The sequence below is a fragment of the Nilaparvata lugens genome, unplaced genomic scaffold (genome assembly GCF_014356525.2).
Source record: "Nilaparvata lugens isolate BPH unplaced genomic scaffold, ASM1435652v1 scaffold2169, whole genome shotgun sequence".
In the NCBI taxonomy this organism is placed as follows: domain Eukaryota; kingdom Metazoa; phylum Arthropoda; class Insecta; order Hemiptera; family Delphacidae; genus Nilaparvata; species Nilaparvata lugens.
This window is the reverse complement of record NW_024090280.1, coordinates 9,347-31,732: the sequence shown is the minus strand read 5'-3', so window position 1 is coordinate 31,732 and position 22,386 is coordinate 9,347. Positions and strand designations below refer to the sequence as shown.

Below are 22,386 nucleotides of genomic sequence, written 5' to 3'. Positions count from 1 at the left end.
AAATTAAACCAAAACCAACCCAAAACAATCCTAACCTAACCTAAAATAATACTATATTAAAATACAATTTCCATTATAATAATCGTCAAGAGGCTGTAAGAGGTGTGTTGAAGATCAGAGTTCCTACTCAACTGGTTGGGTGGACGCGTTGAGTGTTCCCAGAGGATGGAAAGGGAGGGGGCATCTCCATCGTCCATCATATTGTCCCTTTTGGGCGCATTGTTGGTGTAGTTGCGGTGAAGCACGGACTTTCACATGGTACAACCTGTAAGAAATTAATCTTTACTAAATAGAAAATCAATAATATAAATCGGTCAATATTTGCACAAATGTCTTATTATTACATTAACTGATGAAAAGGGTGGAATTGCTCGATTGAATTCAGTCGAAAGAATTCAGATTGAAAGTCGATTGAATTCAGTAATCCCACTGCATTTATTTCTGCTCTTAGCTGCTTTTTTGAAAGAATATTTCGAGTATTTTGGTCTTTTTGCATTCATACTAAGAATGTTACCATCAAACCAATTTTTAAGCTTAATTATGTCTCTGGATGCCTTCTCATATACTCCCAACCAGCTGTCTGCTTCAAAATAAACTGTATTGTCATCAGCAACCAGTAGCATTCTACACGATATATCCGATTTGATAATGTCATTTACATAATATAGGGTTAGCCAGTGAAACTGGAAGATCCAAATAAGTGAGTAATTTATCAGAAAAGTAATTTTATCATTCAATGGTTATAAATATAGAGAAAAGAGGTAGCCATTTATTGTACGATAAGTGGAAAAAAAATTTCGAATAGCCAATAACATTTACCAAATGTCCTCCATAGAAATCTATGTACTGCTACAGCCAGGCCTGGATCAAGTAATATTGTGAGATCATTCGAATCGAAAGCCTTTGCCAGGTCAACGAACAGCAAAAGAATATATTTTTTTATTATTATTTATGCCTATTCTCAAATAATCACCAAGTCAATAAAAGCAGTGTGAAGAGTTGCAATCGTTCCAGATTTCAAACTGGGAATCGGATAATAACTTGTTTATTCTTAAATAGTGAGACAGTTGGTTCTTAGCCAATTTCAAAATATCAGGGAAAACACCAGAATTGAAGCTGCAATTCATAATATGACCTAGTGGATCAATAATAGAATTTATGCCATTTTTTAACAAGTAAGAAGATATACCTTTACAACCAGGAGCAGAACCATTTCTGTCACACACTGTCTAACTTCTTGCTCAGTCACATACTTCTCTTGAAACGAATTGTATGCTGCAGGCCCCGCTGAAGCTCGAGCTGAGGAAGATAGACTTCGACTTGATCAGCTCTTTCTCCAGCTGGTCCTTTGTGTACTTGTTTCTTGCGCCCATTATGTGCCTGCCAGCAATCGATAATCTGACAGGTGGTGATCTGGCCCTGAAATATGCATATGACATGTCAGTATGTAAAACACGAAATTTTTTTTAAACATTAATGTCACAGCTCTACATTTAATTGCCTAAGCCATTTTATGGCTTCATTTGTCAGTTTATTTAAGCTCTCAATCCCTTCATCAAATTTATAGATTGGACATTCATTTCAATGAGGGGGCATCTCCATCGTCCATCATATTGTCCCTTTTGGGCGCATTGTTGGTGTAGTTGCGGTGAAGCACGGACTTTCACATGGTACAACCTGTAAGAAATTAATCTTTACTAAATAGAAAATCAATAAAATCTGTCAATATTTGTACAAATGTCTTATTTTTACATTAACTCATGAAAAGGGAGGAATTGCTTTAAAAGTCGATTGAATTCAGTAATCCCACTGCATTTATTTCTGCTCTTAGCTGCTTTTTTGAAGGAATATTTAGAGTATTTTGTTCTTTTTGCATTCATACTAAGAATGTTACCATCAAACCAATTTTTAAGCTTAATTATGTTAATTACTATTACATTTAGTAAAACTTTAAAGTAAAAAAAACACACATTTTCTTAAATGTGGCGACGTCCGTTTCGTGCTGGTATCGCACATTTTCAAGCCAAACAGAAACTGAAGTGTTTAAGGTTATGAGGGTGAAATTTGGTGGGGGTGGAGGGGAGTTTTGGTGGTTGATGGAGGAGGATTTAAATGAGTTTGTCAAACAGGGTGTGGGAGGAAAAGTTGATTTGGACATTTAGAATATTGTTTGGCTGTTGTTTGGTGTGTTTGTATATTTCAAACTGTTCTAGTACATTTAATTTTCTGTTTTTGTGGGAATAGTGGAGTATTTCGAGGTTGTTATCTATGTCAGGGTGCGTGTGGTCAGTGGAGATAATGTGTTCTGCAAAGGTGGAATGGGAGGACGGATGGGTAATGGCTCTTGTGTGTTCTTTGAATCTTATATTGAAATTTCTAGCTGTTTTACCTATGTAGAATTTGCTGCAATCTTTACAATTTAGCTTATAAATTCCTAGTCTATTGTAATGATTTTGAGAGGTGTTGTGTGGGGACAAGAGTTTTTTCAGTGAGTTTTTTGTTCTGTATGCAACCTTGTATTTCATTTTCTTGAATGATGCTGCTATTTTGTAATTTTAATTGTTGTGGTATGTAAGGGTGACAAATGCTGTATGATTATCAACAATAAAACTTACAAAATAGCAGCATCATTCAAGAAAATAAAATACAAGGTTGCATACAGAACAAAAACTCACTGAAAAAACTCTTGTCTCCACACAACACCTCTCAAAATCAATACAATAGACCAGGAATTTATAAGCTAAATTGTAAAGATTGCAGCAAATTCTGCTATTTTGTAAGTTTTGATGTTGATAATCATACAGCATTCGTCACCCTTACATACCACAACAATTAAAATTACAAAATAGCAGCATCATTCAAGAAAATGAAATACAAGGTTGCATACAGAACAAAAAACTCACTGAAAAAACTCTTGTCCCCACACAACACCTCTCAAAATCATTACAATAGACTAGGAATTTATAAGCTAAATTGTAAAGATTGCAGCAAATTCTACATAGGTAAAACAGCTAGAAATTTCAATATAAGATTCAAAAAACACACAAGAGCCATTACCCATCTGTCCTCCCATTCCACCTTTGCAGAACACATTATCTCCACTGACCACACTCTGAGTAGACCTTTGCCCACACCTTCTTCTACCAGAATTCCCAGTTTCGCTCTGGGCCGGCTAGACTCAGTCGGCGACTGGGGTGGGCCGCAGCAGGGGACGGGAGACTTGGTGGGGCGTCCGCCAACCACCCACGTTCGAGTCGGGGGTTGAAACAGGGTCTTGAGCACCTTGGAGAAATGTTTCCCTCTTTTAGGTAAGAGGGGCCGTGCTTTCGCACTGCCTAACAGGGCTGGGCGTGGAGTGAGAGGAATAGGAACGATCTGGTGTCCGCCGTGAGGGGGGGTCTCTGTTACGGGAGTAACGTTCCCGATTGCCACTAGACGTCTTCCTGCTATTAGGATCAGAAATAGCAGGGTTTGAGAGCCTTGAAACTGATCGCTGAAGTCGGTCACCGGGTCCCTAATCTCGGGCACCGGGTGGTTTCTTGGGGTCAGGATCGTGCCGCGGAGTCGAAGAAAGGCCTTCCCTGGCCTTTCTCGAGGTCCTCCTGCTATTCGAAGGCGAATCAGCAAGCTGTAGGAGCCCGCGCACCGGACTTCACCTCTGGTCACCGGGTCCCAAATCTCGGGCACCGGGTGTCTTCCTGGGGTCAGGATCGTGCCGCGGAGTCGAAGGAAAGGCTTTCCCTGGACTTTCTCGAGGTCCTTCTGCTATTCCTGGTTACCGCGATGATGTACCAGGGTACAGTCAGGTTTTAACCAAAAACTGACGTGTCGCTACTGGTTGAAACAGGCAGGTTGCTGCCCAAAGTCGTCGAAATGGTCGAACAACACTCGCCCAAGTGAGTGCTGAATCTCGGAGATCCAGTGTCTTCGATTAACCCCCGTTAACCTCAGACACAACTCCTAGTAGTCGAAGGAGTCGGAGTACACTCAGGATACGAGATGTACTATGTTGCTAGCTGCGCGCTGCTTCCTTCACTCTCTCCGTCGACCGCTCGCACTGGACACCCGCACTAGACTCTGCTCCTACTAGCCCTTCACGAGCCTCCCTCAGTGGCCGAGAGGGAGGGGAGTAAGGATGCGCAGCACTGCTGAGCGGTAGCCCAACGGCTGGGCTGCTCGTTGGACTCTGCGATTTCATCAAGAGATAACCAAGCGTCTTTAGAACAAGCCCTAAACTCAATTCCCCTCACTAGTTACGATATACATCGTGACAACACACACCCTGACATAGACAACAACCTTGAAATACTCCACTATTCCCACAAAAACAGAAAATTAAATGTACTAGAACAGTTTGAAATATACAAACACACCAAACAACAGCCAAACAATATTCTAAATGACCAAATCAACCTTTCCTCCCACACCCTGTTTGACAAACTCATTTAAATCCTCCTCCATTAAACACCAAAACTCCACTCCACCCCCACCAAACCTTAAACACTCCAGTTTCTGTTTGGCTTGAAAATGTGCGATACCAGCACGAAACGGACGTCGCCACATCGAAGAATGTGAGTGTTTTTTCACTTTAAAGTTTTACAAAATTTAATAGTAATAATAATAGTGGAAAAAAGATGGATATCCAACAACTTAATTATGTCTCTGGATGCCTCCTCATATACTCCCAACCAGCTGTCTGCTTCAAAATGAACTGTACTGTCATCAGCAACCAGTAGCATTCTACACGATATATCCGATTTGATAATGTCATTTACATAATATAGGGTTAGCCAGTGAAACTGGAAGATCCAAATAAGTGAGTAATTTTTCAGAAAAGTAATTTTATCATTCAATGGTTATAAATATAGAGAAAAGAGGTAGCCATTGATTGTACAAAAAGTGAAAAAAAATTCGAATGGCCAATAACATTTACCAAATGTCCTCCATAGAAATCTATGTACTGCTACAGCCAGGCCTGGATCAAGTAATATTGTGAGATCATTCGAATCGAAAGCCTTTGCCAGGTCAACGAACAGCAAAAGAATATATATTTTTTATTATTATTTATGCCTATTCTCAAATAATCACCAAGTCTATAAAAGCAGTTTGAAGAGTTGCAATAGTTCCAGAATTCAAACTGGGAATCGGATAATAACTTGTTTATTCTTAAATAGTGAGACAGTTGGTTCTTAGCCAATTTCAAGATATCAGGGAAAACACCAGAATTGAAGCTGCAATTCATAATATGACCTAGTGGATCAATAATAGAATTTATGCCATTTTTTAACAAGTAAGAAGATATACCTTTACAACCAGGAGCAGAACCATTTCTGTCACACACTGTCTAACTTCTTGCTCAGTCACATACTTCTCTTGAAACGAATTGTATGCTGCAGGCCCCGCTGAAGCTCGAGCTGAGGAAGATAGACTTCGACTTGATCAGCTCTTTCTCCAGCTGGTCCTTTGTGTACTTGTTTCTTGCGCCCATTATGTGCCTGCCAGCAATCGATAATCTGACAGGTGGTGATCTGGCCCTGAAATATGCATATGACATGTCAGTATGTAAAACACGAAATTTTTTTTAAACATTAATGTCACAGCTCTACATTTAATTGCCTAAGCCATTTTATGGCTTCATTTGTCAGTTTATTTAAGCTCTCAATCCCTTCATCAAATTTATAGATTGGACATTCATTTCAAACCACAATAACAGTGTGAGGTGTCTATGTAGCTCCACCTGAATTTATTTGTCGCTGTCCAGTCACAGTCAAACGGATTTTATTGACACATTACAATTCTTTTCAGATTACACTTCTACACAAATGCTAAAAATATACACTATAATAATAAGAAAAATATAAATTAGAAGTCACTTCTAATTATATTCAAAATGGCCCACTCCCTTCTCTCCAGGCTAAAACCCACAACTCCCTTTGTTGGATCACCTATGATTTCTCGGTTTTTGACCGTATGCTCTCTCCACTTCTTGGTCCAACTATCTTCTGTTGAGAAATTGTCATCATTCAGCCATTGGATCCTTAAGGTTGTGCAAAGGCTAAAAATAAACTTTCTACTGGTGATATTTTTCCAAGTTTTTCGATTCGTATATCATCAAGCTATCAAAATGAAAAAGTTTTCTCAGGAAAACATTTTTTTTCTGATCATTACTTTTTGAGATATGAGTGCCTAAAGTTTGAATTTTTGGGACAGAAAATTTCAAATTCGGTAGGATATAAATACATGAGATTTAGAGGATGGATTCTTCATGATACTGTTGATCTAGAAAAACAAAAATTCTCTGAAAATACTAAAATTTATTTTTGGTTATTTTTAGTAAATTGAATCACTATTTTAAAAATTGATATTTTAAGAGAAATTTTGTTTTACTAGATCAACAATACCATGAAGAATCTATCCTCTAAATCTCATGGATTTATCTCTTACGGAATTTGAATGTTCTGTCCCGAAAAATCAAACCTTAGGCACTCATATCTCAAAAAAGGAATAATTTGAAGGAATATTTCGAGTATTTTGGTCTTTTTGCATTCATACTAAGAATGTTACTATCAAACCAATTTTTAAGCTTTTTTAAATAACCTAAATAACCTTTTAAATAAGTTTTTATTTTACTAGATCAACAATACCATAAAGAATCTATCATCTAAATCTCATGGATTTATCTCTTACGGAATTTGAAATGTTCTGTCCCAAAAATTCAAACTTCAGGCACTCATATCTAAAAAAGTAATGATCAGAAAAAAATGTTTCCCTAAGAAAACTTTTCTATTTTTATAGCTTGATGATATACAAATCGAAAAACTTTGAAAAATATCACGAGTAAAAAGTTCATTTTTAGCCTTTGCACAGCCTTAACCAGAAAAGGAGCCTGGACCTGAGACTGATTCCAGGAGGGTTCCTCAGCACATATCACGTTTTTTGCCATGCTCTTAGTAAGGCTTCATCCCTTCTAATTTCAGGTAGTGCGATGTTGCTCAGCACTGGTAGCCAATGTCGCTCAGTGGGTTTTAGAACCCTAACTATATGGCCCTGATAGCGGCCTTTGATGAGGAGAGCGAGCGTGTCGCTGCGCGGCTGCTTCACAAGCCATGGTCCAGCAGGGTGGCAAAATTTTGAAAAACTTACAACTCATTTATAAAAATGACAAACAATTGTACAAAATATTACAATACTTATGAGTTCAATCGTTCTTGAACTCACTTCTTACAACATGAGGTAAGTCTGCTGATATTAACGCAAATTAATATCATGTGATCATTTAATAATGTTGACATTACCATAGGCTGGCACGTGTGACCTGACATTAGGTTAATCATAATACAAGTTGATACAGATTCACGCCACACGCCAGCTTAGTTTGATTAGTTTTATGGGTGAAATATTTTGTGCTATAGTAAGGTCCACGTTATAAGATGACAGCATTTGATTAACATTGGTGTTGCTGTGTTGCTATCCTTTTGCCTAATCGGTTTTTAATAAAGTAGAAATATAATCAATTAACAAAATTATCAATCTAATTATGCAAATGTATTATTAAATCATTGAAAAATATAATTTCTTGATGAGTGTTTCTCAATCAATTGAGTGTTTTAATCAAGAATGAACAGTTGATATTGCATAAGATATACTGGGATCAGCTATCCTCTATAGAAGGCAGTGACTAGGCAGAGAATCGGTAACGTTGTTCACCTATATTTCTCCACTGCCAATATAACGTGGACCTCACTATAGACACGTTTCTTCTATCATATATGTTCATGATTATAACATTATTTGTGCTACTCTTCCAGTATGATTTAATCTAGTTTCTGTGAGATTTAGTAGCCAAGCTTGAAGTTTCCTTCTTGAACAACTTCGAAAAAGTGGTACTGATGCAGCCTGTTTGAGAATGATTTATATCATAATATTGAAAATTCATAACTACAATATATTTTGCAAGCACCACTGTATATAGACTGCACTACTAGTAATGATAACATAATGCTTAGTAGGCCTACCTTATGGAAGTCAATTATGTTCACTATGTAGTATACCAGATGTTATGCAAAACATGATATAAATTAGTTATAATATTTTATAGTTTGTTGATTTAGAATTACTCTCTCTCTCTCCTACATGTTATGATGAAGATTACACACTCTTTACTATTACTCAATCTTTATATTTATTTTATTCCAATATTATACATGGCGCAGTCGGTGAATAAAAGTCACAGCAAATGCCAACCATTTGACGGAACAACCGAAGATTGGATTTATTGGCACGAAAGATCCAAGATTTCCCTACGAAATGGAAACATCAAAAACGAAGACAAAAAGCGAGACTTTCTACTTGAGAATCTGGGACCGCAACCATTCAAGATAGTTTTCGATTCTATGCATCCGATCCCCATAAACAACATTGGATTTAATGATGCTATAGAATTCTTAAACAAGTACTACACGAAACCACAAGCACCTCTAGCCCAGAGAGTTTGTTTTTCTCGACGATTCCGGAATGAAGGTGAGACCATAACTCAATTTGAACTAAATTTAAAGTTTCTTGCAAGAAATTGTAATTTTGGTGATAATCTGGATCAACGTTCAAGAGATCAGTTCATATTGGGTGTCAACAACAATATAATAGTTGGCAATTGCAGATATTGAGAATGCATGCATCAACACAAACAACTTTCACCATGATAGTAGAATCAGCATAATTGTTGGAAACCGTTAACCTTCAACAGCAAGAAATTAAGAACAGTTCTACAAATTTGAATAGAGTGGAAATTTCTGATAAACATCAGGCAATGGAATCCAACCCTCAAAAGTACAACGAACAATATGAAAAGAAATCGATTCTAAAATTGAACAAAAATACACATTGTCTCCGTTGTGGGAACCGTCGACATTCTGATGGTGTTATGTGCACTGCAAAGGACAAATTTTGAAAAGCCTGTGGAGGTAAGAACCATTTTGCTAGAGCATGTCTGAAAGTAGGGAATTTTATAATTGTAAAAGACAAACAGATCAATCAGGTTCGCGAAAATTTATCAATAGAAGACGATAACCGGTCACTTTCCGATATTGAACATATAAGAACTCTGGAAAAAGGCTGTAAAGTAATGGTGAACGTTAAACTCAACAACACAGTAAAAATGCTGTATGATCCAGGCGCTGCTTACAGCGTTATTAACGAGAAATTATGGAAAAAAATTGCAAGTCCCACTCTGAAACCGACAAGTAACCTCACGGCATACACAGGGATTGACATTGAAACACTTGGAGAAACACATATAAATGTCAATGCTTTTGGTGACTCCAAGAAATTACCTAATAATTGTTATAAAGAAAGATGACATACCTTTGTTTGGACTGAATTGGGTCCTCAAATTCAATCTACCCTTACCTCCCGGTGCTGAAATATGCTCAGCATATTCTAATATTCTACACACTACTTAATGATGTTTTAATATCATTGTTCATTATATGCCCCTCTCTTTATGTTACAGAAACCACCACAGAGGGTCATGTGTGGACCACTGAAGCGTCCAAACTACTTTTGGAAGAGTACCGCAACAGGACACATAAATTCAGGAATTCGAAAATTAAAAATGTAATACTATGGAGAGAAATCATAGATGCATTTGAGATAGTCAATTTCTAAAATAACAAGCCACTTACTTAAGATAAGTAAAATGGTGTAGCAACAGAAACTAGTCTCTCGAAATGTTTTCATAAATAAGTGTGGTTGAAGTTAATTTTTGTAAAATTGGAAATTTAATTAAAAAAAAAAACAATCTATCAATTTTTGATTTGAAATACACCGTGATTTGAATACACAAAAAATGAGATACTCAATTTCTAAAATAACAAACCATTCACTTAAGATAAGTAAAATGGTGTAACAATAGAAACTAGTCTCTTGAAACGTTTTTACAAATAAGTGTAGTTTAGAAAATGTACAGTTGGTTTTATTTCTAAAAACATCGAATGTTTTAATTCATTTTGGTTCTTTTGAAATGTCAAAACCAAATGTTTAAATGTTTTAATGCTAATAGTAGAGCTTCATTTCCGGGTAAGGTACTTTCATCAATTTGTTAAGAGAATTCAGTCACTTGTAAAATTTCACATAAAGTTGTTTCAACATCATTAGCCATTTCATCAATTCGTCGACGCACTGAATCAATTCAATGGAACGTTTTTAATCACAGTTGCAGCAGAAGAAGTTGAATGGTGTAAAACAGTCTCTAAAATAACTTTCACAGGTGGCAAGATCAATTCCTCTCCAATTGTATGGCTTTTTCCAGCTTTTGCAATGATTTTTGCAAGATTATAAAATGCAATTAAGCCATCATCGCATTTTATTGTAGTCACAACAAAATTAGAAACTGATGGTGATTTCTGCAACTTCTCCCTAAGACAAATCCTTATTTTGCTTGTCAGGATGAGTTGTTTGCAAGTGGTCTTGCAAACGAGAAGGTTTCATAGCTTCATTAGATAGCACTTTGTTACAAACCAAGCACATGGGCAATTGTGAGTTTGAAGGTAATACGACGACAGTCATATCAGGGGCCTGTTTCACAAACGTACAGGTAGGTTACAAGTCTTGTTGCCAACCATGGTTTTGGAGAACAGCTGATTACAAGCGTTTCAAAAAAGCAGAATTGTAAACTTGTAGCTACAATGAATTTCTATAAGTTTACAAGTGATTGCTTGTTACGAACAAGTGTTTCACAAAGATTTTCATTGTAGCCAACAATTTTTGTCGAAATTACTTGTTCGTAACTATAAAATTTCTACCGAAATGGAAAGCTATGTAAAGGATTTACAAGTGATCATTAAAATGATTTTAAATATTCAATAAATATTTCTAATAATCAAAAATGCCCGATATTCCTCTGTAATTCATTATTTTGGAAATATATGCATCAGGAAATTGAATTTAATAAATTTCCAAAATAGTTATTAATGTGTTACCTCATAGGTTTTGTGTACTATAGTATATACACACAGTATATATAGTATACATTATATATAGTACATATATTATATATATACAGAGTACATATACTGTGTAGGTTACAATTTCAGCAATAAATGAAGTAGACTGTACAAAAAACATATTGCTTTCAAATATTTTCAAAGTAATTATTAAAAAGTACAAGTAACCTTTATAAAGGATGAAAAAAGGAAATTATCATGAAAATAGGTTATGTTTACTATTGAAGTACTTGTAGACTTGTAAACTTGTAGATCATAATTTTTTGTGAAACGTGAGTACTTGTAAACTTGTAACTAAGTTACAAGTACTTGTCTGTAACCATGGTTGGTAACAATACCTTTGTGAAATAGGCCCCAGTTATTTGATACAGTAATACGGCGACAGTCATATCGCTCTATATTTTGGGATCAATAGTGCAAGCAAGGAACACAAATCCCACACTAAGATCGGATCTTCACAGCTACAACCTGCGAAACCAACACAACCTAAATCTACCTCAACACCGACTAAGAAAATATAGCAGATCCCCAACATATGCAGGGGCTTTTTTCTACAACTTGCTGCCTGAAAACCTGAAATCAATCACAACAACTGCAGAAAAGGCCCTACAATGTTTGGTGCATCATAATAATTATTTTTATTCTGTTCCTCATCCAATTCTCCTAGAATAAACTCATTTATCACAGCATGAGCCATGTTTGCTTTGTTAAGTGTTTGTTTGGCAAAACATAACCTACGTTTAGTGTCACACCAGTGTGTATGTGTGTGTGTGTGTTTTATGGTACTCCCGAATATTCAAAAGTACGCGCCAAACTGCATCAACCGGTCAATGTCTGGTTGTCGTTCCATGGGATCACTAGTCTGCCCCAGGTCAGCCGCCATCTTGTTCGGCTCTGGGTCACCCGAGTCAGTGACTCAAAAGTATCCCTGAAGACAACCATTGGCTGCAGCTGATCTTTTGAAATAAAAGTTTAAACAGTTTAATATAAAATTCTATCTAATATCACTTGATGTAGAAAATCACTCAGCTTGTGTCTTTCAAATATCACAGTCTATCTAAAATCACTTGAGGTAGAAAATAATCCAGCTTGTGTCGTTGACCTCAAGAATCCTTTTTCAGGCCTTCAGCATAGACCAGTCAATGGGCTTTTTAATATTATTTGGTATCACTACCATCTTCTCTTCCATCATTTTGAGAGAGTGGTAAATTCTGCCAAAACTCAACTCGGTTTTCTGGGATGATGCTTGATCGTACGAGGTTGATGATGCTTCCCTTCCTCATTGTAAAGATTCCTCTTGGAAATGAACATTTTGCAGGAGCTGGTACCTTTCTAGCCTTTGTAATTTTCATTAATAGAAAATCTAATTCCTTCCATTCCTTGTCATCTAGCTTTTTTATGACAGCAGAAGACTTTCAAGTTTCACTTCTACAGACACAATGTAATGCAAATATGGTCTGTCTCACTGGTTCTCAACCTTTTTTTGGTTATCGCCTCCTTGAAGTATGAGAAATTCGCCAACGCCCCCTTCACCCATTTTACAATAGGGGCCTATCATTGCTACTTTCTGGCGGTTTATTATAGCAGGAATCAAAATTAAACTTAATGTGTAGAATGTGATAATTTCAATGAGATGGTTGGGCTTGGTGGGTTTGAGCTAATTTCTTCACATTTGGCTCAATCCTTGTCAGATTTAGGCGCAAGTCTCCCCTCTCTGTGATTAGTAGCCAGTTCATTTTCTTTGTTATCAGTTAGCAGTGGCACTGAAACTTCTTTCAACGAGGTATGATGAGGGAAACCCAATGAAAAGGTTTCTGGTGGCAGCCCAAACTCTGGGGTAGAGACGGGGAATGCTAAGCGGGATCCAGAATTGTGTCAGCTGCTGTCCTCCATTGAATGTCGCTTTTAGTTGCTCATTTGAAGATAATTCAACAAGTTCCTCTTGAATTTCAATGTCATCATCACCATCAGAGCATTGAAAAGGATTCACTACCCATCTCGGGATTTCCATCAATAAAATATCTTCAAAAAGTTTAGAAAAATCTTTTTCCAATGACTCAAAGTGTTGACAATATAGCTGTGTGTCTTCAAAAGAAATTTCTATTTCTTGGTTCAAGCTGCTAGAATAGGGAACTGGCTAAAAACACAGCGTCCAAAGTTTTGTTTCCACAAAGTAAGCTTTTTTAAAAAAGCTGATATCACTGATTTTGTAGTTATCATGTTCAGATCATCACCATGCAGTTGCAAATTGATTTCATTGAATTTAGAAAATAAATCAGTTATGTAGGCAACATCAGTTTTGAATTGCATGAGATTGTTTTTCAAAAACAAGACTCGCTTTTCAAGGAATTGAATTACAGAATCAAAGAGATCTCAGAATCTATTCAGGCAGGCACCCTTTGATAGCCACCTCACTTCTGTGTGAAGAATTAAGCAGTTGAATTCTTCATCATTTTCACTGCACATCTGCTGAAACAGTCAATCATTGAGAGTGCTGCTGCGAATTCTATTGATTGCTGAAATGACATACTGCAGTGACTGGTGCAAACGTGCATTAAGTTTCTTGGCAACTAAATGTTGCCGGTGATTAACGCAGTGAACAGCAATGATACCAGGTACCTCTTTTTTCAAAAAAGCAATGAACCCACGGTGACGACCAACCATATTGCAGGTGCCCAATCAGTTGCAACAGACAGAATGTTTTAAGAAGTATTTTGTTTCTTCAAAATATGATTTGCTAAATGGATTCACCTGTAGTGTCAGTAGTAATTTTTTTTTGCAAATAACATCCCTTGTTGAACATTCCGATCATTTGCAAAACGAACATATGCTAATAGTAGAGCTTCATTTCCGGGTAAGGTACTTTCATCAATTTGTTAAGAGAATTCAGTCACTTGTAAAATTTCACATAAAGTTGTTTCAACATCATTAGCCATTTCATCAATTCGTCGACGCACTGAATCATTACTCAATGGAACGTTTTTAATCACAGTTGCAGCAGAAGAAGTTGAATGGTGTAAAACAGTCTCTAAAATAACTTTCACAGGTGGCAAGATCAATTCCTCTCCAATTGTATGGCTTTTTCCAGCTTTTGCAATGATTTTTGCAAGATTATAAAATGCAATTAAGCCATCATCGCATTTTATTGTAGTCACAGCAAAATTAGAAACTGATGGTGATTTCTGCAACTTCTCCCTAAGACAAATCCTTATTTTGCTTGTCAGGATGAGTTGTTTGCAAGTGGTCTTGCAAACGAGAAGGTTTCATAGCTTCATTAGATAGCACTTTGTTACAAACCAAGCACATGGGCAATTGTGAGTTTGAAGGTAATACGACGACAGTCATATCAGGGGCCTGTTTCACAAACGTACAGGTAGGTTACAAGTCTTGTTGCCAACCATGGTTTTGGAGAACAGCTTATTACAAGCGTTTCAAAAAAGCAGAATTGTAAACTTGTAGCTACAATGAATTTCTATAAGTTTACAAGTGATTGCTTGTTACGAACAAGTGTTTCACAAAGATTTTCATTGTAGCCAACAATTTTTGTCGAAATTACTTGTTCGTAACTATGAAATTTCTACCGAAATGGAAAGCTATGTAAAGGATTTACGAGTGATCATTAAAATGATTTTAAATATTCAATAAATATTTCTAATAATCAAAAATGCCCGATATTCCTCTGTAATTCATTATTTTGGAAATATATGCATCAGGAAATTGAATTTAATAAATTTCCAAAATAGTTATTAATGTGTTACCTCATAGGTTATGTGTACTATAGTATATATACACAGTATATATAGTATACATTATATATAGTACATATATTATATATATACAGAGTACATATACTGTGTAGGTTACAATTTCAGCAATAAATGAAGTAGACTGTACAAAAAACATATTGCTTTCAAATATTTTCAAAGTAATTATTAAAAAGTACAAGTAACCTTTATAAAGGATGAAAAAAGGAAATTATCATGAAAATAGGTTATGTTTACTATTGAAGTACTTGTAGACTTGTAAACTTGTAGATCATAATTTTTTGTGAAACGTGAGTACTTGTAAACTTGTAGATCATAATTTTTTGTGAAACGTGAGTACTTGTAAACTTGTAGATCATAATTTTTTGTGAAACGTGAGTACTTGTAAACTTGTAGATCATAATTTTTTGTGAAACGTGAGTACTTGTAAACTTGTAGATCATAATTTTTTGTGAAACGTGAGTACTTGTAAACTTGTAGATCATAATTTTTTGTGAAACGTGAGTACTTGTAAACTTGTAGATCATAATTTTTTGTGAAACGTGAGTACTTGTAAACTTGTAGATCATAATTTTTTGTGAAACGTGAGTACTTGTAAACTTGTAGATCATAATTTTTTGTGAAACGTGAGTACTTGTAAACTTGTAACTAAGTTACAAGTACTTGTCTGTAACCATGGTTGGTAACAATACTTTTACCTTTGTGAAATAGGCCCCAGTTATTTGATACAGTAATACGGCGACAGTCATATCGCTCTATATTTTGGGATCAATAGTGCAAGCAAGGAACACAAATCCCACACTAAGATCGGATCTTCACAGCTACAACCTGCGAAACCAACACAACCTAAATCTACCTCAACACCGACTAAGAAAATATAGCAGATCCCCAACATATGCAGGGGCTTTTTTCTACAACTTGCTGCCTGAAAACCTGAAATCAATCACAAGAAATAGAGTTTCATAAAGCAACTCAGAGGATATTTGACTGACCTGCTATAATACTACATAAATGATTCTGTAGATGAACACACCTACATACACAGGAGATAATCCTTATAATCATGACGACTTCTGCAACCACAGGACTGTTGGGAAGACGGATAAATAAAGTAAAGTAACGAAACCATACTTCAAATACGAGGTATTATCATAGAGAAACAATAGCTTATGCTATCGTTTCTCTATGGTATTATACTGGCGGCACTTCTTTTTATCATCCGACATTTTCACGATTTTATCAGAGACAAACATTTATGAACATTGATAACTTACGCCTATCCTTTCTCTATGATTTTATACTAACAATGCCACTTTTAGGTTAGGTTGTGGTGGAACATAGAATTATTAAATAATAATTACGGTTACCTACCATAGCATCGACAAACCACAGCATCGACACGACATAGCATCGACAAACCATAGCAACGACACGACATAGCATCGACAAGTAAAATAAAATTAGGCCTGCCGCCACCAGTGAAATCTATACTAACGTATACTATACGTATAGAGTTCAGTGGCCACCACAGCGTGACCACAGCCTCGACACGACATAGCATCAGTGAACTCTAAACTAAGTTTAGAGTTAGTTTAGAGTTCACTGCATAGCATCGACAAGTCACGTGATACATCTATAGAATTGTTGCCAACCTACTAAATGAGCATGCGATAGTATAATAAATAAAGATTTTAGTAGAATAATAAATAGAAAACAATCAATCAATCATCAAAATCTTTTCAAATGAAATTTTCTACATTTTTCATTCAATAATACATTCCACTTGTACCTTATCCGACGTCCGAATAATTCTGATTTTTGTGTGTTGTTGGGCTTGTTTCTTCGGTATAGCGCCAAACTGGGTCGACGACAAAGTGGGCTGACGACAAAGTTGGTCATTTTTTCGACCGCATTTGTCGCCTCATGACACGACAAAAGCGGTCACCTCAGGAATGTGACCCACTCTGTCGCTGACCGCATTTGTCGGGAGGTGCAGGAATGAGAATCGACCGCATTTGTAGCCTCTTGACACGACAAATGCGGTCACCTCAGGAATGTGACCCACTCTGTCGCTGACCGCATTTGTCGGGACACGGAATAAGCATACCAGTAGTGCTTCTTTCCTCTGTGGTCGGGAGTTGCAAAAATGAAAATCGACCGCATTTGTCGCCTCTTGACAAGACAGATGCGGTCACCTCAGGAATGTGACCCACTCTGTCGCTGACCGCATTTGTCAGGAGGTGCAAAAATGAAAATCGACTGCATTTGTTGCCTCTTGACAAGACAGATGCGCTCACCTCAGAATGTGACAATATATATCGAGATTCTGTTATCAATAAATTGTACTTTATCAATATTGTATAGCCTTTGATAATGCAGAAAATTGGTTGTATAAACTGATCAACTGACTTCTGCCTCGTAATTTGAACTTGAATCTTTAATTTGTGTTCATGATGTTGAATTCTATTTTACAATTTCTATTCTAAAACAAAGTTATTGAATCAACTCCTATTTTATAGCACTTCTTTCCTTCAACTATTCACATTTGTTCACAACAAACAACATGGTAAGGAATGATTGGAAACAGGGTTGCCAATCCTAAAAATGAATGTAAGGACGTTTTAAAATTGATAGGAAGAAGTGAAAATCGAACATTTTGATATATCGATAAAAAATGACCCACTCTTTCACTGACCGCATCTGTCGGGAGGTGTAGAAATGAAAATCAACCGCATTTGTCGCCTCTTGACACGACAGATGCGGTCAGCTCAGGAATGTGACCCACTCTGTCGCTGACCGCATTTGTCGGGAGGTGCAGGAATGAAAATCGACCGCATTTGACGCCTCATGACACGACAATTGCGGTCAGCTCAGGAATGTGACCCACTCTGTCGCTGACCGCATTTGTCGGGAGGTGCAGGAATGGAAATCGACCGCATTTCTCGCCTCTTGACATGACAAATGCGGTCACCTCCTTAATTCCTCCTTCTACATCCATGACCAGGGAACTGGATAGATGGCGTCGAATGGTAAGATGACAGGTCAAACTATATTGTCCTTGTGAGCATTAAAATACTCATTGACTGAGTAGAATGGGTTCCTCTTCAGCCAGATCTCAACTCGGTTTTTAAAAGCAATACCCTGCAGGTTCTTCACACCAGCAGGCAGGTCATTGTATAGGCGCAGTGCAAATATTGGGAAGGAGTCTTTTCTCTTGTTGGTTCTGCAGCGAGGTATGTCAATGTCAAGTCTCCTCCTTGTAGCGTGCACATGACGATCAGCCCTCAGCACATGACTGCCCTCGGTGTCCTTAACATGCAACAGACTCAACAGTATGTACTGGTTGAAGACCGTAAGGATGCCCAGGTCAATGAAGATAGGCCTACAGTGCTCACGATGCCCTGCTGAGGTGATCACTCGAAGTGCTTTCTTCTGGAGCATCAGCACACTCTTGCAGCCCGCTGCATGCCCCCACAGCAGAAGTCCATACAGCAGATGGGAATGGAAAAGGGCAAAGTATACCATCACCATATCTTTCCTGCTGAGAAGGGCTCTGAGTCTACGCAGCAAGTAGATTACTCGTGCCAGCCTGGTGCAAACTCCATCAATATGGCCAGCCCATGTCAATTTTGAGTCAATGACAAATCCCAGGAGTTTCACCACTGATTTATGGGCAGAGTCAGCAAGGCTGCGAAGTCCACAAACCAGTTGCTGAGTCTTCCCCTCATTCAAGCAGAGTCTGTTTCTCTCAAACCACTGCTTGGCATCATCAAAAACTTGCTGAGCCTGCAAGCCAGCTTGTTCAACCGTCCGCCCCCTAGAGTAAATTGTGGTGTCATCCGCAAACATCAGCACCGGTCCAAGAAGCCCAAGATCATTGATCATGACCAGGAAGAGTAGTGGGCCCATCACCGATCCCTGTGGCACACCATGATCCACCTGCATAGGCTGTGAGAGAGCACCTCCAATGGATATGATCTGCTTCCTTCCAGTCAAGTAGGATCTGAGGGTCACAAGCACCTCACCACCCAGTCCATACCCAGCAAGCTTCTCAAGAAGAATTCCATGAGGCACGCAATCAAATGCCTTACTCAGATCAGCAAGGACCAGGTGAACAAGATCTCTCTCCTCAAAGGCTTTAACAATAAAATCAATCATCTCTGAGACAGCTGTAAACGTAGACCTTCCACTTCTAAAGCCATGCTGTGCGTCAGAAAAAAGATTATTCCTCTCGAAGTGGAACACAAGTTGCTCCTTCATTAGGACCTCAAACACCTTACCCAATACAGGAATGATTGATATAGGTCTATAGTTGTTCATAGACTCAGGGTCACCCTTTTTGAAGACTGGAATCGTGCGGGATAACTTCAGGACATCAGGAAAACAGCCATGTCGCATACAGACATTGAGCACATGAGACAGGGGAAGAGCAATCCCATCCGCAACACACTTCAGCACACCAACTGTAACTCCATGGACGTCAGGACTGTGGGAGTTCTTGAAGCCGCGAATAACACGAACAACATCCGCAGGTCTGACCTCCTTCCACCGTTCTAACTTCACTCGGTTGTTATTGTAACCAGGAGCATTATATCTCACATCATTCATGGAAGCAACTATCTTTTCCACCTCACCAATAAAAAAGCTGTTGAATTCATCCGGTGTAGCTTTACATTTAGGTCTCGAACAATCTTTGGAGATCTGGTTTATGAGGTCCCAGGCAGCTTTACATGGGTTTCCTGCAGATTCAATTTTTGACATGTTGGCCGCCCTTTTAGCAGCATCAACCTCAGCTCGATAAATGCTCTTTGCTCTCAGGTACTGGTTGCGGAGATGAAGTCTGCCCCCCTCATCATCAATGAGCCCCATCCTCGCATGGAGAGCAACAATCAAATTTCTGATTTGTGCCAGCCTTGGTGTGTACCAGGATTTGTCATTGAGAATCTTTACAGACTTTCCATGATTCCTTGCAAATTTCCTGGAAGTTCTGGCTTTTAAAGGAAAATGACTGTTGAACACATCCATAAAAGACTCAAAGAAAACACCAAATGCGTTCTCTGGCTGATAACAGTTCAGAACATTGCTCCAGTCAACACCATCAACAGCAGCCTTGAAGAGAGGCAGTCGGTCTGCCCTGATAGTACGATATGTGATTGGTCCAGTATCAGGCTGCCCAGCTCCAGAATCACTCACCAGCCCCAGGTGCAGGTCCATCACAACTGCATCATGGTCAGCAATAACTGGATCAACAACAGTCACTTCATATTCCCAGGTGTTCAAGGATGTTGCAATTGTGTCCAAGCAGGAGCTACCACGAGTCGGTTCACGGTTTGTGATAAATAGACCATGACTCTGGAGAAGATACTTGAATATGGAGTACTTTTCATCCTCAACTTGCAGATGTATGTTCATGTCTCCTCCCAGTATCATCCGCCTGCCCAGCCTAGACAAGAACACCAAGCATCCATCCAACAAATCGAAGAATTTATCCAGGTTTCCACTTGGAGCACGGTAGACAGAGACCACTATAATGGACAAAGCACTGAGTTCCACACAAGCCAATTCAATTTCAAATTCAACACAGTATTGTGTTACATCAATAGGTTTGTAATCCAAATTTTTGTTAACATAAATAGCAGCACCACCATTTTTGTGATTTGTCCTAGCATAAACAGCTGCCAGACTCAAATGAGAAATGGAGTTGTAGTGATTGGTTTCAGACTGCACCAAATGATGCTCACTCAAACACAAAATATCAGGACATACATTGTCAACAAATAGAGACACTAAATTAAATTTGGTTCTGAGACATTGAACATTCACATAGACAAACTTGAGAATTTTATTTACAATTTGTACAGTTTTCAAGTCAGATCCGTTTGTACTAGCTAGCTGACTGTCTTCTTGGAGTCTCTCCTGAATAAAAAACGCTTCAAGACTAGGTTTTTTGGCCAAACAGAGCTAGTCATGATTTCCGCCCTCTTATCAAAATTAATTCCAAATTTGAAACTTGCATTTACACCTTTGCTTGGTAATTTTTCAACTACTGGGTCTGATCCCGGAAAGGATTTCACGATAAACTCTCTTACTGTGTCAACACTAACATCACTTTTCACTCTACCTACATAAAACCATGCTCTCTTATTACCTGCTGACAGGAGACTAGATTCATGCTCAGATGTACCTATAATCATACCTTTTTTAGCAAGCCTACTTGCAGTTTTTTGATTTACAGCAATTGAATTTTTAGTAATCGAATTCTTACTTACGTCACATTTCAATTTGGCACTCGTGGACGGTTGTCCTGTACTTACAGGAATAGTCATTTTAGCTTTCCTTGATCTCTTTACAACATCAGACCATGCGTTGTTGTTTGTCACATTAAAATCATTATTTACAGTCACCGTAGGTGTGAAATCACGCCTAACCTCAACAGCCGAATTGTCAAAGTCAACTTGTTCAGTAAGTCGATTGTTTGAAGTGTCAACAGTATCGACATCGATAGTAGAAGTCGATTTTACCCACTTGTTCGATCCGTTTGTGTCGTTAACTTTTACCCACTTGGTCAAACTATTAGAGTTTGTGTCATTGATTTTAGAATGAGTTTGAACATTATCAATGCTATCATTCACGTTACAAGAATTTAGATTGCTAGATCTATTTAGATTTACTAAAGTCAGGTCTTCAGCCTGATTGACACTTGGTCGCTGATTCTCAAGTTGATTCACAGTATCGCAGACAGATTGATCATTGTCAGAAAGATCGACAGTATCTGTCGACTTTTTCCAGCCAGTCGATCGGCCTGGTCTCGATGTTTGTCGACCCGAGCTTACCGGCACCGGCAGGCGCTGCTTAGAATTCGAAAAGCCAACAACACGGTCACAATCAACATGCAAGTTCTTGTTATCTATCGAGCTAGAATGATACGGATCACATTTAATGTTATTCAAAACTGACAGAATATTATCCAACTTTACATGAAGTTTGAGATTATCCAGTTTCACTACACTCAACTTTTCAGAGACTTGACTCAATTTATTATTCAATTCCACAAAACCGCTCACTTCAAACTTTGAATCATGCAGCTTCTCTAACCACAAACCACAGGTTGGGCAAAACCATTTCGAAAGCTCTCCCAACTATCCCATTTTTACGAGATCATTAGAAGATATATTGACACATTTCGAATGGTACCACTTGTCACACAAAACGTCGCACATAATAGCACTATCACCCGAATTAATAGAATTATTGCAGCAGCCACAAAGAGACCTGCCATCTTCCACATCCGCCATCTTGAAAAAAAAAAAAAAAGGAATGTGACCCACTCTGTCGCTGACCGCATTTGTCGTTAGCCCAGTTTGTCGTTTGTCTCAAATGTGAATCGACCCACTTTTGGGCATCCCGTTTCTTCACCATTGAAAACTCCAAAAATGTTCAATTTTATAGGTTACATGTTGATTGACGACTTATCACAATTTTGAAAGTTTTTAAATTCCAAAAAAATAGACTTCAAGTTTTATTCTTTTATAAAGTTGATATGTTTATGTAAATTGAATTACATAGACCATTTAGCTACGAAATGTTTTATAAAGTTTATTTTTTACTTATCTGCCTACCTA

At 37.8% G+C, this 22,386-nt stretch overlaps 1 protein-coding gene across 13 annotated transcripts in view; it reads right to left on the bottom strand.

Annotated features, from left to right (window-relative positions):
• Nucleotides 1-16,356, bottom strand: part of LOC111060982 — a 56,750-nt gene extending 40,394 nt beyond the window's left edge. For 8 of the 13 annotated variants that reach the window (XM_039443918.1, XM_039443919.1, XM_039443916.1 and 5 more), the window contains exons 1-3: nucleotides 16,136-16,356; nucleotides 5,369-5,534; nucleotides 1,254-1,419 (exon numbers count right to left, since the gene is read on the bottom strand). In XM_039443918.1, coding sequence (XP_039299852.1) covers nucleotides 1,254-1,419; nucleotides 5,369-5,534; nucleotides 16,136-16,170 — 367 coding nt within the window. In that variant the 5' untranslated portion in view covers nucleotides 16,171-16,356. Of the gene's footprint in view, nucleotides 1-132; nucleotides 266-1,189; nucleotides 1,420-5,304; nucleotides 5,535-15,756; nucleotides 16,095-16,135 lie in introns of those variants that run through there. The other 5 variants (XM_039443923.1, XM_039443921.1, XM_039443928.1 and 2 more) reach the window with 5 other exon arrangements.
• Nucleotides 16,357-22,386: the final 6,030 nt, after the last annotated feature.